Below are 15,479 nucleotides of genomic sequence, written 5' to 3' on the forward strand. Positions count from 1 at the left end.
TTGCATTTAATTCACTGACCACATATAGTGGGGTCTTCTACCTGTAGAAAGCAGTACTGTTCAGTGAAGCACTTCATTGCCATTTACTTTTTAAAACACCATGAAAGGCCATGATAGAACAGGAGCTGATTTTTGAAAAAAATTTTGTGGTAAGAAGGCAAAGTGAAAGGGATTTGAAATCTGCACCTTGTCTTAGTTAAATTAGCTGTTTCTGCTGAGTTACAGCCGTTATGAGTGAAAACTCCTCATGTGCTGATTTTTCAAAATTGTTTACCTGTGTACATCAGAACTACTGAGAAGACAATCATTTACATTATGAGAGTCCTAAGTGTCCTCCTTCTGGACAGACTCAGAAAGAAAGAAAATTTATGGGAAGTACATAGTTGTCTCTGTCCTGGAGAGTGAAGTGGGAGAGGAAGATGCAAGCTTTTGCCGTCACTGTGTGCTGTGTACTTCACTTAAATGTAAAGAACCCAAGGCTTGTTAGTCCCATACTTTTTAACATTATGCCTTGCTGAAAGTTAACTTATTTTATTGCCGAGTTTTATTGTCCATCTTTGTTAGAAGTCCAGAAGAGTTCCTCATGCTCTTAACCACTTTTTTAAAACTGGTATGCAAACCTGCACTGATCTATGCATACATACAGCTTTGATAAGACTAAAGAAACAAAGCTCCAAACTTACATCGGAGCCAGTAAGAGAGAAATTGTAAATGAATCATGTTAATTTAGCAACTAGGATGAAATCATCCCAGGACTCAAAAAACTTCTGTAGCACCTCGAGTCTTTTACATTTTAGCTCTGTCATATCTGATATGGTTTATTTACCGTTTTCCATCTTTAAGTGCTATTTTGATAATTTTCTTTTCAGCATCAGGCTGTTTTTCAAAACAGCCTTTGTTAGCATAAGGCTGAGTCTGCAGTGCTGACAAATGCTGAAAAACTCTTTGAGATTCCAGCTCATTGGAGCATTTTAGAGATATGTTTTTAATGCAACTGTGATATCATTGCTAATAACAAAATATTGAAAAAACAAAACATAGTAGCTGGCAAGAACTTGCTTTATGACGTGCAAATATTCCTTTAGCCTGGCTCTGAAGTATTTTCTATAAATTAACCTAGATTTGTGCACTTCCGATTTCTGTGGTCCAGTGTGAAATGCAGTGACTGCTCTGTGCCTCTGTAAACCTTCTATATCCCTTAAGGAGAAACTGAACTGCCCACAGAAAGTATTTTATAATTTAACTAATTGCATTGTCTTGAAATTATTGATATATGTTTCTATGTATTCCATATTATGCAGTTTTTCATTTTAATGCACCGTGATAGTTTTATTATCATGGAATATTGTTTTGAAAGTTGTTCATACTAGCTTGCTCTTTTCGGAAGACTTAAGATGAGCCAGGCTGTTGTAGCACCATGAAATAATAAGTATTACTGACTTAAAGCTTACCATGGGAATGTCCCCATATCAACTGAATTTCTCACAGAGTGAAAATGCCCATGGAGAGTTTTTAATACACCTAGAAGCCTGGATTAAGGACTGTTAAATTGCCTAGTTTTCTGCAATACTCTGAGAACTCTGAAACCGAAAGGAAACCTAAAACAAAAATTCCCAATTAAGATCTGAATTGAATTACCTTGAAAGTGAACGGGCACATTTGTTTTCTTACTTATGAGTTATTAATATTTATATTGTACACTCTGGTTTATCAATTATGCCACCAGAGTTTTTACAAAACGTGCATAACTGTTTAGAAGAAGTTGCCCATGAGCGAAATCTGTTGTTACTTGGATGATTTTACTAGGACTGCTGAGTGGCTTATCTTTCAAGTAAAGCAGGATGACTTAGGAACATTCAGAAGGGTGCTTGAAGAACTTCACAAAGTTGGTACCAACACCTTTACCCTTCACAATGCACATTAGGAGAGAAATATGAAGTGATTTATCTGTGTGCATCAGCTGTTTATTCCTACTTTGGTTCCATGGTTTCTGGATGTCTGCAGTTCTGGAAGTATTGGTTTTCGATTGCTTTACTTTCCACATTTTTGATAGTTTCTTGCAGTAGAAAAGCCTAGAAATGCCTGCTTTTAATGAACCATTACATAAAAAACTGCAACTGAACAGTTAAAGCAGTTTTTCATAGTTAAAAAATAAACACAGTGCACTAACTGTAGCCATAAAGTGTTACTGAACTGACGTGCTTGCTTGATGCAATTTAGCAACAAACTTGATTATAATAGAATTATTTAATTGTGAACAAACTATGGATCTAATTTATTAAGACACATTGAAATTACAACATGACAGCATAAAGACATACTGCATTTGCAGGAATAATCAGGGCTTTCGTGTGCTGTTTCTGTCAGTATGATAAAACAGTCTCACTATTTAAAGCTGTAATTAAGCCATCCATATTTTTAAACCTATTGTGAATATAAGTATTACACATTACAGGTTTTAAGGCTGGAAAAGCAGCTCACACTTTGTGTACAAACTACAGTTTGCAAACACCTACTTGACTGCAGTGTTGTCACAACTGTACACTGTACATTGTATAGCAATGCTCTTATTCAAAAGCAAAATACCTTGTCTTCTATGGCAGTTTTCTATCACACAGTGATGGGGTGGAAAAAAAGCAAAAGAATTTTTCATTTTGCTCTGAGAATGCTAGATATAATACATGAGCTTCAGGAAGTTCATAATTAATTACTGAAATACACTAGGCCGTGGGATGCACATCTGTTTATTCTGCCACGTTGATGACTGTGTTCAAAGAGAGACCTCAGGTCATGCATTTCTGTAAGGCTAATGGATTTTCTTCTTGTGGAGCGGTGCTTAGTAAGCAGTAAGAAAAAGTGTGGTCTTACAGTGAAACCTTTCCTGGCCAATACACGAAGCAGAACAAATGGCAGTGGGGCAGAAGTACAGCCCAAGAGGTGCTCGTTTTAAGGAGAGGATAATATTAATAATGTGGAGTTTTGGCAAATGGGCATGAAATAGGAGAAGAGCACATTATGGTCAGATACAAATTAAAATTAACTCAATCACAGTTAGCAAGCAGAATGGAAATCACTCTATTGTATTTTATTTTTTTTTTTTCATAAATCCAACTTGGTTTTGGACTAGGATACCAAAGCTTACAAAAACTAAAGTTTTTGCTACTGAAATGTGCATTAAAATGGAAGAACTTGCTCTAGTAATCTCTTTATGCTTCACTCATTAAATTCTATTTTCTTCTTCTATTTATTATTTATATTGTATTAGATATACATAGTACAACCTTTGCATAGAGAGATGAACTTTAAATGTTGTCCTAAATTTTTTTTCATCCAACTCCTCACTTAATGTCTAATATTTTAAATATATATATTATTATGGCTGATAATTAATGAAATTTATGTTGGTAATTTGTTATGGAAACAACTCCACACCTAAGACTGCAGGAGATTTTACTGTGGATTTATCAGTCCTCACTATACCTCTTCTCTATATAATCAAAAACTGTTCTTCTATTTACACAACTCTGGGGGTGTATTTTGGAATGACTATTGACAGTTAAGACAAATGTGTACGATTTACATGATTTTGAAAAAAGATCAATTTCACTTTTCACAAAGAGCTCGGCTTTTTTTTAGCATATTGACTGTCTTATGAAATAGATTTAAGAAACAATTCTTTCAGATTTCAGGGGAATTGATGTCTGTCGGCCATATTGAGCTATTACTATAATGGTGGGCTTATTTGCTGAAGAAAGTAAAATGTTCCTGAGAGCTGCATTAAACATCTGCAAGGCATGCAAGCCAATGCCTCTGCTGGTGTAAATCTGCCCTGTTCTTTTCAATTTCAGCTACTGCTGGGAATATAAATCTTGGCCATTCTGCAGAATCCACATAAGCTCTTTAAGAGTAAAGAGGATGCCAGCAGCTTTTAAATAGGGTCTGGATAACAGGGCAGTTTGTGAATTCAATGCTACCAATTAGAAATGAAGTCTTCAAAATGTGCCTGGATCTGTTGACCGCTGCCAGAGCACAACAGAGCTAGGAAACAAAGCTGCAAAATTTAACATCTACCAGAATCTTATGTTAAAAATAATTGTAAATCCATTTGTATTTCAGAAGTATGGAAGTAGAAAATGGGAATCCTTTTGTATGAATAATTTCATGTCTTAAAAGCATATTTTAGTTTGGAGACACATATTCTTTGTGCATAGAAAATGAAACCTACAAAATCTTTCTTGGTAGGTAGTAGCAGGAACCTCATTTGGATTTTGGGATCATGGAGCAGTAGAATGGTTTTGATTGGAAGGGACCCTAAAGCGTCTGCCGTGGGCAAGGACACCTCCCACTAGTTCAGGCTGCCCATGGCCCCATTCATCCTGGCCTTGAACATTTGCAGGGATGGGACATCTGCAGCTTCTCTGGACAGCCTGTTAGAGTTCTTTAATGCCCTCCAAGCAAAGAATTTATTTTTTATGCCTGATATAAACCTACCCTCTTTAAAGCCTCTTGTTCTGTCACTACACTTCTGGCAAAGAGTCCCTCCTCAGCTTTCCTGTAACCCTCTTTAAGCACTGAAAGGCCTCTGTAAGGCCTCCTCAGACCCCTCACTTCTCCAAGCTGACCAACCCCCAGCTTTCAGTCTGTCTCCATAGGAGAGGTGCTCCAACCCTCTGAGCATCCTTGTAGCCTCCCCTAGACCCACTCCCACAGCTCCATGCCCTTTTTGTGCTGGGTGCCCCAGAGCTGAACACAGCACTGCAGGTTGGAGGCTTAGAGTAGAGCAGAAATTTCATTGTTGCTACAGCAACTTTAATATTGAAGATTTCAACTTTATTGGATCATAATTTCTGGAAATATATTAACATGCTTTAGTATTACTATTGATAGCTGTAATATTTTTATTGGTGGTTTGTTGGCCATGATTTTTTTCTACTTAAGTCATAAAATTCCTACATCAAGTTCCAAAAATGTCATTGCTATGACATATCTGATGCAATATGTCTCATTATTGTATTATAGCATACCTTCTGATTTTTTAAGTATCCTTACAGCAGCCAGTATAAGATCCTATCAACTCCAGTTTATTCACTCATTATTAAAAATACACAAAAAGTTGGATGATGATAGTGCACAGTTCTTTCAAGCCAGTATCAGTCACAATTGAGAATTAATAGTATTCAAGACACTGAAGAATTTTACTGCATTTTTTGAAGCATTTAGTGAGAGTCCAGAGTCTTGCTTAGTTGTTTCCCAATCATAGTGATTATATTATTGCAAATAGATCCTTTTCAATTTCAATTTTTTTTTACACCTGTGGACTCAGATTTTTTCCAGAGCTATTGTTCTTGTTATAAATGGTAGCCTGCGTGGCATTTTTTTTCTTTGTATAAGTGACCTCAGATTGTTTTTCATTGTTTTTCACTGCTTAAATCATTGGATTTGGATTCACTCTTGAGTTAAGGGTATGTTGTAGTGCCCCATAGCCATTACAGAGACCCCAGTTTCCTTTTTCTTAGTGTTCTGAATATTTAACTGAATGTGGTTGAATTAGTGAATGTTCTCGTATTATCTTCCAGTGCTCAGCTAAAGTAAATAGAGTAGTTGGGATCACAGTTAGAAGTATATTCTAATTCAGAAACATATTCTAAAACAGAAAATGATTTCACTAATTTAACTCTAGTGTTCATACAATAGAATACGATACAACTTGATATGTACAGATAACAGGAAACGTCTAGTTTCTTTCAGATAACTTCTATAGGAGATCTTTCTGCATTTCACACATGGATTCTTTGCATTACTGTTCATCTTCTCCATGACTGTCACTTTCTATCTCAACAGGACCAATTGTGTTTTGATTTCAGAAATACATGGCTCTAAGCTGTCATACCATTTACCTATGGACTTATCTGAAAATACTTAAGCAGTTACAGTGGTTTTCATTATCTGTCCATATACTTTGATATTTCAGCTATTCTGTAATTCAAAGTTTCAGTTGTAGTTTTCATCCATGTTGAGCACCTTGTTTTGTTTAGGAATTTAGGCATCCAGTGTCAACCTACAAATATAAATCTGCATCTACATTAATCACTGACTAATTGAGGCATAACAGTGCTTAGCCACCTTCTGGATTATACAAAGTAATCATTTGGATTTATGGGACCATATTTAGGTAGTTTTACTTGGAACTTTTCAGGAAAAGAATAAAGAATTACCATACATTTTTATAAAGACTCATAAAATGAAGTAATTTTTTGCTTTTTTATATGCTCCTGAACTTGTTCTCTGAAAATGTTGAAAATCATTTAGGCCCCACAACTTTGAGTAGTAACTCCTCCCTCATGATTTTATAGATTGGGAGATTTAGCCACCTTTTTAGCATTTGAAGGCCTTCTTCAGTCTTTGAAGACCACAAATCAGTTCTTGGTGTATACATGTACAATAATGTCTTAGAATTACCAATCCAAAAATCTTTATCTTTTATGATGATGTAGAATTCAGTACCTCATTCCTTCTTTAATTCTTAAATTTTGCTGGCTTCAGATGCAGTACTATATTTTGCTTGAAAATTTGAAGGGAAGGATAAACATTTGAAAGGAGAAATAATGGAAGGATAAAAAGTGTTTCCTTAAATTTTCACACTATATATGTCATATTCTGTTACAAATGTCTGAGTTCCAAGCTGGGGAAGTGCTGCTTTTAAGCTTCAGTATAAAAAAGAGCATATATCTGTAACTGCTACTGATAATGTTTGTATGGAAAAACTCTTCCTTGAATGTCATGCCTTTAGAAGTTCTGTCCATTTGTATTTCCAAATTTTTCATTCTGCTCTGGGAATGCACAATGAATATACTAGTTTAAGGAAGGTAATTATTAATTTGTACTGCCAGTAATGCTGTTCTCTTAACCTAAGCAGCAATGGGATTGCTATCTAAATAACAAGAGACAGGTGGATGCTGCTGTGCACCTGAGGGGAGCACACAGCCTCATGCTGTTTGATAGTCTGCTTGCCCCAGAGAATTGCCTTTTCTGTTATAATAAATCCAACTGTGATTTTGCTACAAGAGTTAGAGTGTAAATGTGATTTCTCACATTTGCATGTGAAGATGTGCATCATCTTTGCATCCTTCAGGCATGTTTAATCATCACTGGGAAACATAGGTATAAAAACCTTTACAGGGGCTTCAGAATCTAAAGCTAAAATATGAGGGAATGAAAAGTAGTAAATGAAAAACTAATACTTAAAGGTTATGATTCAGAAGAGGCTTTATCATACTTAAAGAGTAAGAGTAAATATAGGAGAAAAATGAAATCACAGCAGCAGATAGAAATTTCCTATATATTATCTGTAGGTACAGAAGAGATAAAGAGTTGCATATCTAATTTTGGCATATATTCTTGCAATTTTTTTTTTTTTAATTTAAGTAAAAGGCACACCCAATAATTTTTCCAAAAATAAGAGCAACTTTTATGTTGTAGTTATACTTCCATCCTCTCCCCCATTAACATCCATGTCTGTTACGTATTATCCAAGGTAGAAGGAAAGCATTTACATGAACTTCATTTACATAAAGTTTTCTTTATGTATATTGATAAAGTTATCAAAAACTCAGCTATCCCATGTTATTTTTGTTCATAGCATAAAAGAGAGGATTGAGCAAAGAACACAAGTCGATTTCTTTCCTGTGCAGTAATATAAAGTATCTTATGTTTGGTGGTTCTACAACAAACATTAATAGCAAACGATACAAAACAATCACAAGCCTCTGGGAAGTAAAGCAAATTCTGAGAAATTACTATAATATACAGATATAAATCATTACTTTATCAAACATTCTTCAATTGCTCTACACACAGACACAATTCTGATCTCAGTTTCGTTGTTCAGGAGGAGGATAAAAAGACAAAAGGTCATACAACCAGAATTGTCTGTCGTTATGCGCACAGTTTCTGCAGTGTACATGGTATGGACTTTGCATGTTTCCACTTAACTTTTAGAGATATCTACACTTGTACTATTCTATGGGGCTTATGGCCTTGATAGCAATGGATAGGCTAAATCAGAATGTACATTCACTTTCTGCTACACAGAAAAATTGCTGACTAGAGTTAATTTTATTCAACTGTGTACGGACATATTACTTTCTGGTATCTCACCTGAAGAATATGTACTGCTGTATGATCATTTTATAGTCTTTTCACAGTATTTTTATTTTTTGCCTTATCCCTGTGTATATTTAATCAGTTTTATGAATTTGTTTTTACATTCAGCATATTGTATTTGTATAGAACGTGAGTGAATTACAGTCCCTGAGTGAAATGTAGCCACAAACACTAAAATAGCGTTGTTGATCCTGAATTGATGAGTACTTCACAAAAGAGAGCACTGCAAATTCAATCTAATCCTCTCCTTGAGGAGCAGTATCTTTCAAAAAGCCTGAAGCTGGTTCCTGGATCTGACTGAGAGTGTTAGAGGGGAGCAAAGTAGCAGAAAACAACATGATACGTTAAATATGAAGATCTCATATAAGAGATAAATAGAGACAGAGCTTTAGTTCTTGCTGTGAAAACTTAAAAATAAGGACAGAAATTCTGGGAAGTAGTTCTGGAAGATCCAATCCTCCCATTTCTAGCAACAGTCATTTTATCTTAGGAAGATGTCTTTAATCCAACAGCCACTTTTCCATCAGCAAAGCAGTGCTTCAAAGGGAAAATTTCAACCAGCTCAACTGTGAATAAATGTTTGATCTTTTAGATAATTACTTTAACGATATCCATAAAACTTTTAAGGTTTGTGCAACACTGAAAATTCGTTCCCACAGTCTATTTGTTTCATGTCCCTAAACATCAACCCAAAGTATTCTGGGATACTGCCCTCGGTGCTATCTTGCTTCTTCACATAAAAGCACTAAGAACACAATTGTAATTAGTACTAAAAGAAAGCTATCTGCTGAATGAATAGCATTCCCTAGCAAAGTCACAAATATAGCTGATACCTAATAACCTATTCATGATATACAACATATAATCAATCTTTCTAAAAAATGCCAGCTATGTAATTAAAAGCCCAGCAGTTACCATTTAAGTAAAGAGAGTGCACATAATATTTGGGTTGTATAATTTTCTCACTCATCTTTGAGTATAAATACAGAAACAACCATTCTTCACTTCGTAGAAATAATGAAGGTAGCAAATTATATCTCATTGCTACCTTTCATCTGCAATAAAAACAAAATAACATCTGCTTTTCTCTGTATTATGTCCTAATTATCTACTGGAACTAAAGAAAATACAGCACTAATCTGTATGGGGAAGGAGTCTGTATTACGTGTCTTTCTGCAGTTCTAGCTACCTCAGTCACAGACTACAGCAATATTCAAAATTATTATAATAGTTGGCTCCCATATGCGTACTAAGTGATTCTCTGGAGATAGAAATTCTATCAGCGTGAGAGTTGCATTGGAGCAGAAGTTCCTTTATCCCTGATTTGCACTGCACGCCTTCAACAGAGTAAGAATCTTTCAAACGTGAAGAATCTTTCCCCAAATGTGGAATGTGTAAAATGATGCTCAATGACTGTGTCAACTCTGTCTTCCTTTGGTGAGGACCTTTAGAGCAATCCTTGTGAGCTGCAAGCAGTGTCAGTGCTTCCTTCAGAGATGGAAAGACTTTGAAGAGAGATTTGCCAGGTGGTGAAAAATGTTCAGAGCCAATGATTCCATTTCCAGCAACAGAGAGGTCCCGAGCTCCAAGGAATTTTGATGCACTTACTTCTGTGTGCAGACAACCCAACCCAGGAGTTTTAGGACGTTGTGCTTGGTGGCTGAGAACTGAGATATTAAGACATTCATCATATGAATGAAAAATTATACATAGTACTTTCTGTGGAGTTGGAATAGGTACAAGCAGTCCACTGCTCTGGTCTGAAAGAGCAAGTGATGCATGTAAGTAGGAATGTGTGAGGAGGAGGAGAGAAGAGGTCTTCTCAGAATCGTTTTTGCAGCTGAACCATGGTGTTTTACCTCAAAAACAAACAAGCCATGACCAACCTGTTTGCTTTGTCTCCAGATTGCAGTTTGCATTAACCATGCTCTGCACCTTTAAAACATCACTGCATAACTGAGCATTACAAGCATTGTGTTTCTTCACACACCAACAGTAAGGGAAGAATATGTCATCCTGTTTTGAACTGTAACAGCCTACCTCCTTTTTTTCTTAGTGCAGCCTCTTTTCTCAGTGAGAAAAAAAATCCTGAGTTATTGAATATCCTTCAGGAGTAGGGCCAGAATTCTCAGCCACTTGAAATCTCAGGCCTTGGAGCAGCAGGCAGTTGATACCTGACTTAAACTTACCCTTTAACATGAATTTTGGTATTTCAGTCACTTTTTTTTTTTTTTTTTTTAAATAACAGCGTATTAATATTTGAATAGTAATTGCAAATAATAAAGATTTTGTTTGTTTTAGGGTCACTTACTCTTTCTTCTAAGATTATTAGCTAAAAAATATTATGTTGGTAATACTGAAAAGTGTTTCCTTGGTTTTCTAGCACATAATACATGTTTCAAGAGGCTAGTTGGACGTGTATTTCAGTGACAAGTTTACTATTTCAGTATGTAGTTTATGACACTTTTATGGGTCATACTTATTACTAAATGCTCCAAGGATTTAAAAATAAGTTCTCTTTACAGAAATACAGAACAGATAGCATCCCTGTATGTATCAGCTCAGCAGAAGGCAGATTCCAGGGATCTCAGAAGGTGGCTTAAATTCCGGGTAGACTGAAATATGGGGTCTCAGAAGTGAAACAGCGTAGTTACTGATATATTCTGTCCCAAGGTGGGAATAAGCTCACAGACCAAAGGCTTGTTTTAACAGTTTTCAAAGGCAGTTTGCTGAAACAAACATGTTCAATTTTGCTTATACATCATGTTTATGAAGAACATAGTAATAATGTAGACTAGTACAATTTGGGCTTCCATGTAAATGAATGAGCTACTCCACATATATTTGGTCACTTCTAATTGATGCATACGTGATCAATGTGTGTGTCCAAAGGGAGACTATAAGAAAGAAGATAATAGACTTCAGCAGGGTCTGTTGTGATTGGGCAAGGGGAGATGGTTTCAAACTAAAAGAGAGCAGATTTGATTGTATGATTCTGTGGTTCTAAGAAGTTTTTTTACAATAATGGTGCTGAGGCACTGGCACAGGGCACAGAGAGGTGGTGGACGCCACATCCTTGGAGACGTTCAAGGTCAGGCTGGACCAGACTCTGAGTGCCTGTTGCAGCTCTAGGTGTCCCTGTTCACTGCAGGGCAGTTGGAACAGATGGCCTTTAAGAATCCCTTCCAGCTCAAGTGGTTCTACGATCTTTTGGAAACAAAACAGCTTCATGCTTTGTAAAGGAATTAGTCAAAATTCAAAATTGAACATAAAAGCTTAGATCAATTAATGATCAATTCTCAAAGGCATTATCTCCCTAAGTTTTTGCATTTGTTAAGTCTCTGGTTATATATATATTAGATGCTTAAAAATACATATGTAGGCTATGTAACACTTATATTGTTTTCTGTTATTTGAATTTAAGAGGCGTTCAACAAGAAAGTCATACTGACGTATCATAATGCAATATCTGCAATATAAACAAACAGAAATGTTATATAAACCTTTAAAGTTGTCAGAGGAAAATTAAACTTGCAATATATATTCTGGCTAGGCTGTTGGTTTTTGTTGTTATTGTTTTAGTCTTATTGTTGTTGTCTTCTGACTCAGTCTTGATTCGACTTCATTTTTTGAAGAAGTTTGTTACCATTTTCATTATCAGGAAGTGCATTCACCTCAGACTATTGATTGCTCTTTCCATTTAGAAAGAAACAGTTTCCAACCCTGATAGGACCACGAAGTATTTTATTGAGCCTGACAATCTGTAACAATTCATGGCGGGTGGTATAATGCCTCATTCTTTCCCAGTGTCTGCAGCAATAGATTTCAAAGGACAAACCCATGCTGATAGTGAATGTGCTGTATTTCAGTGGCAAAGTTCTGTGCTTCATCCCTGAAAGTTTCATTTATTGTTTTGTACATATAAGTAACTTGTGTGGAATGTGTGGTCTGTGAGTAAATATTAGTAAACGTCATACTCACTGCTGTATCTCAGAGCACCTTACAGAGATTATCAGTGTAACAGCCCCCCTTTAAAATGGGAAATGTTTTGGAAGCAGTGTGTATGTGTCCTCTGCTGCTTTTAGTCTATTTGTTGAAAAAGTACATGTGTAGCATGATCTTTTGAATAAATTTATTAATAGGTGTAATTCAAATTCCCAAATTAATAGAGGTGGAATATTACAATTATTTTCGTCCATAAATACTACATGTACAGGACCCGATGAAAATGCTAACCTTTGGTTTTAAAAGAAGTAGGTTACTCCAAAAGTAAAGCCTGAAGAGCATTCTGAATTCTATCTGATAGAGCAAATTCTCAACTACAAGACATTTTCTTCAGTGTGGTCACCACCATTAGCTGAGCATTTTCACCAATGATGAACAAGAGTCTTCATGCCATGCTTGTAAAAATCTGCATGGCTGTCTGGAACACAGCTTGTCTTTCATACTGCTGTCACCACTGCTGAAACGCACCACCCACTGCCTCACTGTGCTCGCATCTACTGTTGGGTCTTCATAAATGTTCAGCAAGCATCAGTGAATGCCAATAGATGCAATTTTTTTCTGCATGGAGGAATTCAGTGACATACCTTTGCTTCATGCACACTTCCATGTCAGACACCGTTCTGTTAGACTGCACCTCTGTCACAGCAGCAAAATGTAATGGAATATTGGTGAGAAGATTCAACCTCTGCTCCTCTGTTGCCGTACCACCAATATCCAACTCTGGATGATGTGGGCCAGCATCATAAAATAGGAGGCATTACTTTCAGAGCAGCCCTCATATTGCTTTTCTAGATTCTCTTCTGGTTCTAGTAATAGGAGAAGCTTCCACTGCCAAAGTACTGTTTACAAAGAGTGAAGTCATCTTTTCAACATGAATTTTTCAAATGTATTTAAGTCTTCTCCAAATATGGAAATGGAGATAAAATGTTCCTGATTTGTGGACTAGCATGATTTAAGTACTTGTTAAAATAAAGTTTAAATTATAGCTAGCATTTACTCACTTCTGTTGGTAGCTGGACACATAGGGTAGCAATGAGTTTGGCGATTCCTGTATCTTTTTCCATTTTTTCACTTGACCTAGCATCACAAATTAGCTAAAAGTGAAGAATATGAATAAGATTTAAAATTTAGTATATATTCATTTTATATGTGGCACTTCATGTTTGTTTGTTTACAGATTTATGAGCCTTAGTAATAGTCTTCACAGTATACAGTATTTTAAATGGATCCTGGATTTCCTAACTTTAGTGACATCCGTTAGTATGTTTTCTCCAGAGATGTAGAAAGTGTTTGTTCTTGCAACATATTTGCCACAACTGCTTCTCTAAATTTTTGGTGTACTTCTGAGGAGGGATTGCAGCGGAAATGTTAGTGGCCTCCTATTAGTCTACATTTAAGTCTGCATGTGCAGTGTGTACAGAGGTTGTTTACTAATGAACAGACCTCTTAGCTGTCTGTAACCTGAAGGTATGATTGTGAATTTTCCCAGAAGTAATGCTACAAACAGAAGAATGCCACATTGAAGCTGCCTATTGGCATTTGACTAAGATGCATATAAGTTTGAAGAATTGAGATAAGCATTATATTAGAGTGAGAAGCTGCAGAAGCTTGTTGTTATTGTTAGGACTGCACATAGTCTATTTAGTTAATAGACATTTAGTTAATGCAGGTATGTTTTTTTCCTTTTTGTTGAAGTGATTGTAAAATCGTGTAGTTGTTTAAAGCTGTGCATAGCTATGTTATTTCTGAAATTGAATTTTTTAACTATACAATTAATGTAAGCAGATGGTAAATACACTTGTTGCTGTCATCCGATGTAGTGAGATCAGGCTAAGATCACTGTAGCCAAGATCAAGACACTTACGTTGATTTAACACCTAACAAGAAGATTCTCTGTAAAAGTTGAGGAAATTGAAAGTCTCTTAACTTAATATGAACATTCAAATTTAACAGCTAAATTGGGTAAATAAAACCATTGCTCCTTCCTCTTGTCCCAAGTAGCTTGTAGCCTGTATATCTACTTTTACTATCCATGAAGACAGAAGAGAAAAATCTGTAAAGCATATGGTCAAAAATATCACCAGTCAGATCAAAAAGCATATAACTGATCATGATGAGTCTTGGTATAGAAGGGTATGAGAAGCTGGACAGGTACTGCCTACTTCAGCTGTGGACAGACGATACCTACTTCTGATATACACTGAGAGATGTATAACATACTCACTTTTTAGTTTCCTGCTACGTTGATGCAATACGTAATTAAAAATATATTCATCTGAGTACTCCTACAATTTTTTTCGTTTGTCTATTAAGGATACAGGATTTTAAGAGATGTGGAATCATTCAGCTAGGGATCTACTGACAAATTTTGAGTAGTTCTTTTGAGATTTACATAAGTTCTGCAATGTTAGGAGCATCCAAAAAGCCTTCAAATGGATACCCTGTGAGTATCAAATATTTACTGTATATAGTTTCAAAAACTAGTTTGAGGGAAAAAACTATGCATAATTAAGCTACAAAACCAACTTTGTACTCATAGCTTGTTGGGATGCTGATTTGCTGAGTGAATATTGAATATTTACTGTGGCTCTTTTGTTTTAATTTTCTACCATGTCATGTTTTATGTTGTTCTGGGAACTTTTTCCGTGTAAAATGCACAAAGCAATGAATGAATGTTTGGAAGAACTTTATTTGTCTAAAGATTTCAAACTTCTTTAGCCACAGCTGAAGGAACACCTTATAAAATGCTAGGAAGAAAGTCTGATGCCTAATGACATTTTTGTATAATTAACATTTTGGTATCTCGTAGACTCTTCTTCCTTCAGAATGATGAAAACAGTTTTGAATGCTCCTTTCAGATCACTAATTTGGACAGGCACTTGGAATACTGGGTATGGTTTTGACCTTAGAGCCCACTTAAATTTGGGTACTCTTCTGCACTTAGTTCATTGATTTAAGTGATGTTAGAAAAAAGGGGAAGGAAAAGAAAAAAGAAAAAAATACGATACTACTGGTCCGAGTTACTATTCAGTGAAACTCTCTATAAAAGTAATGAACCTTAGAAGAAAAGTACAAACAAAATGGAAACCTTAAAAAAAGATTTGTAAATAATACCATAGAAAGCTGATAAATCCTTATTTAAGTGACCTACTTATCCTGGCTTGCTAACTTCTGCTGAAATCAGTGTTGTTTCCTTCACTAGGCAGTCATTTCTGACAGCCTAACGAGCAGGGAGTATTGCTTCTGAAACAGCTGCTGCTGCAACTGCCCCCTTTCCACAGCCCGGTCCAACTGCAGAGAGGGGTGGCTCA

The 15,479-nt window shown here is 35.9% G+C and overlaps 2 protein-coding genes across 31 annotated transcripts in view; one reads left to right on the forward strand and one right to left on the reverse strand.

Annotated features, from left to right (window-relative positions):
* The window catches only part of CLSTN2 (calsyntenin 2), a 313,998-nt gene that overhangs the window by 253,223 nt on the left and 45,296 nt on the right, over positions 1-15,479 (forward strand). The window lies entirely within an intron of this gene.
* The window catches only part of LOC146543612 (uncharacterized), a 234,386-nt gene that overhangs the window by 5,248 nt on the left and 213,659 nt on the right, over positions 1-15,479 (reverse strand). For 20 of the 29 annotated variants that reach the window (XR_014885620.1, XR_014885624.1, XR_014885621.1 and 17 more), the window contains one exon: positions 9,838-13,262. The exons of 2 other annotated variants lie outside the window; for them this stretch is intronic. Coding sequence is in view for 3 of the 27 variants with exons in the window: in XM_085233263.1 (XP_085089389.1) it covers positions 9,358-9,830 (473 nt within the window). In the remaining 24 variants the exon portion in view is untranslated. 7 more of the 29 variants (XR_014885641.1, XR_014885636.1, XM_085233266.1 and 4 more) reach the window with 3 other exon arrangements.

Source organism: Meleagris gallopavo, chromosome 11 (genome assembly GCF_905368555.1).
Source record: "Meleagris gallopavo chromosome 11, MGAL_WU_HG_1.1, whole genome shotgun sequence".
NCBI lineage: Eukaryota > Metazoa > Chordata > Aves > Galliformes > Phasianidae > Meleagris > Meleagris gallopavo.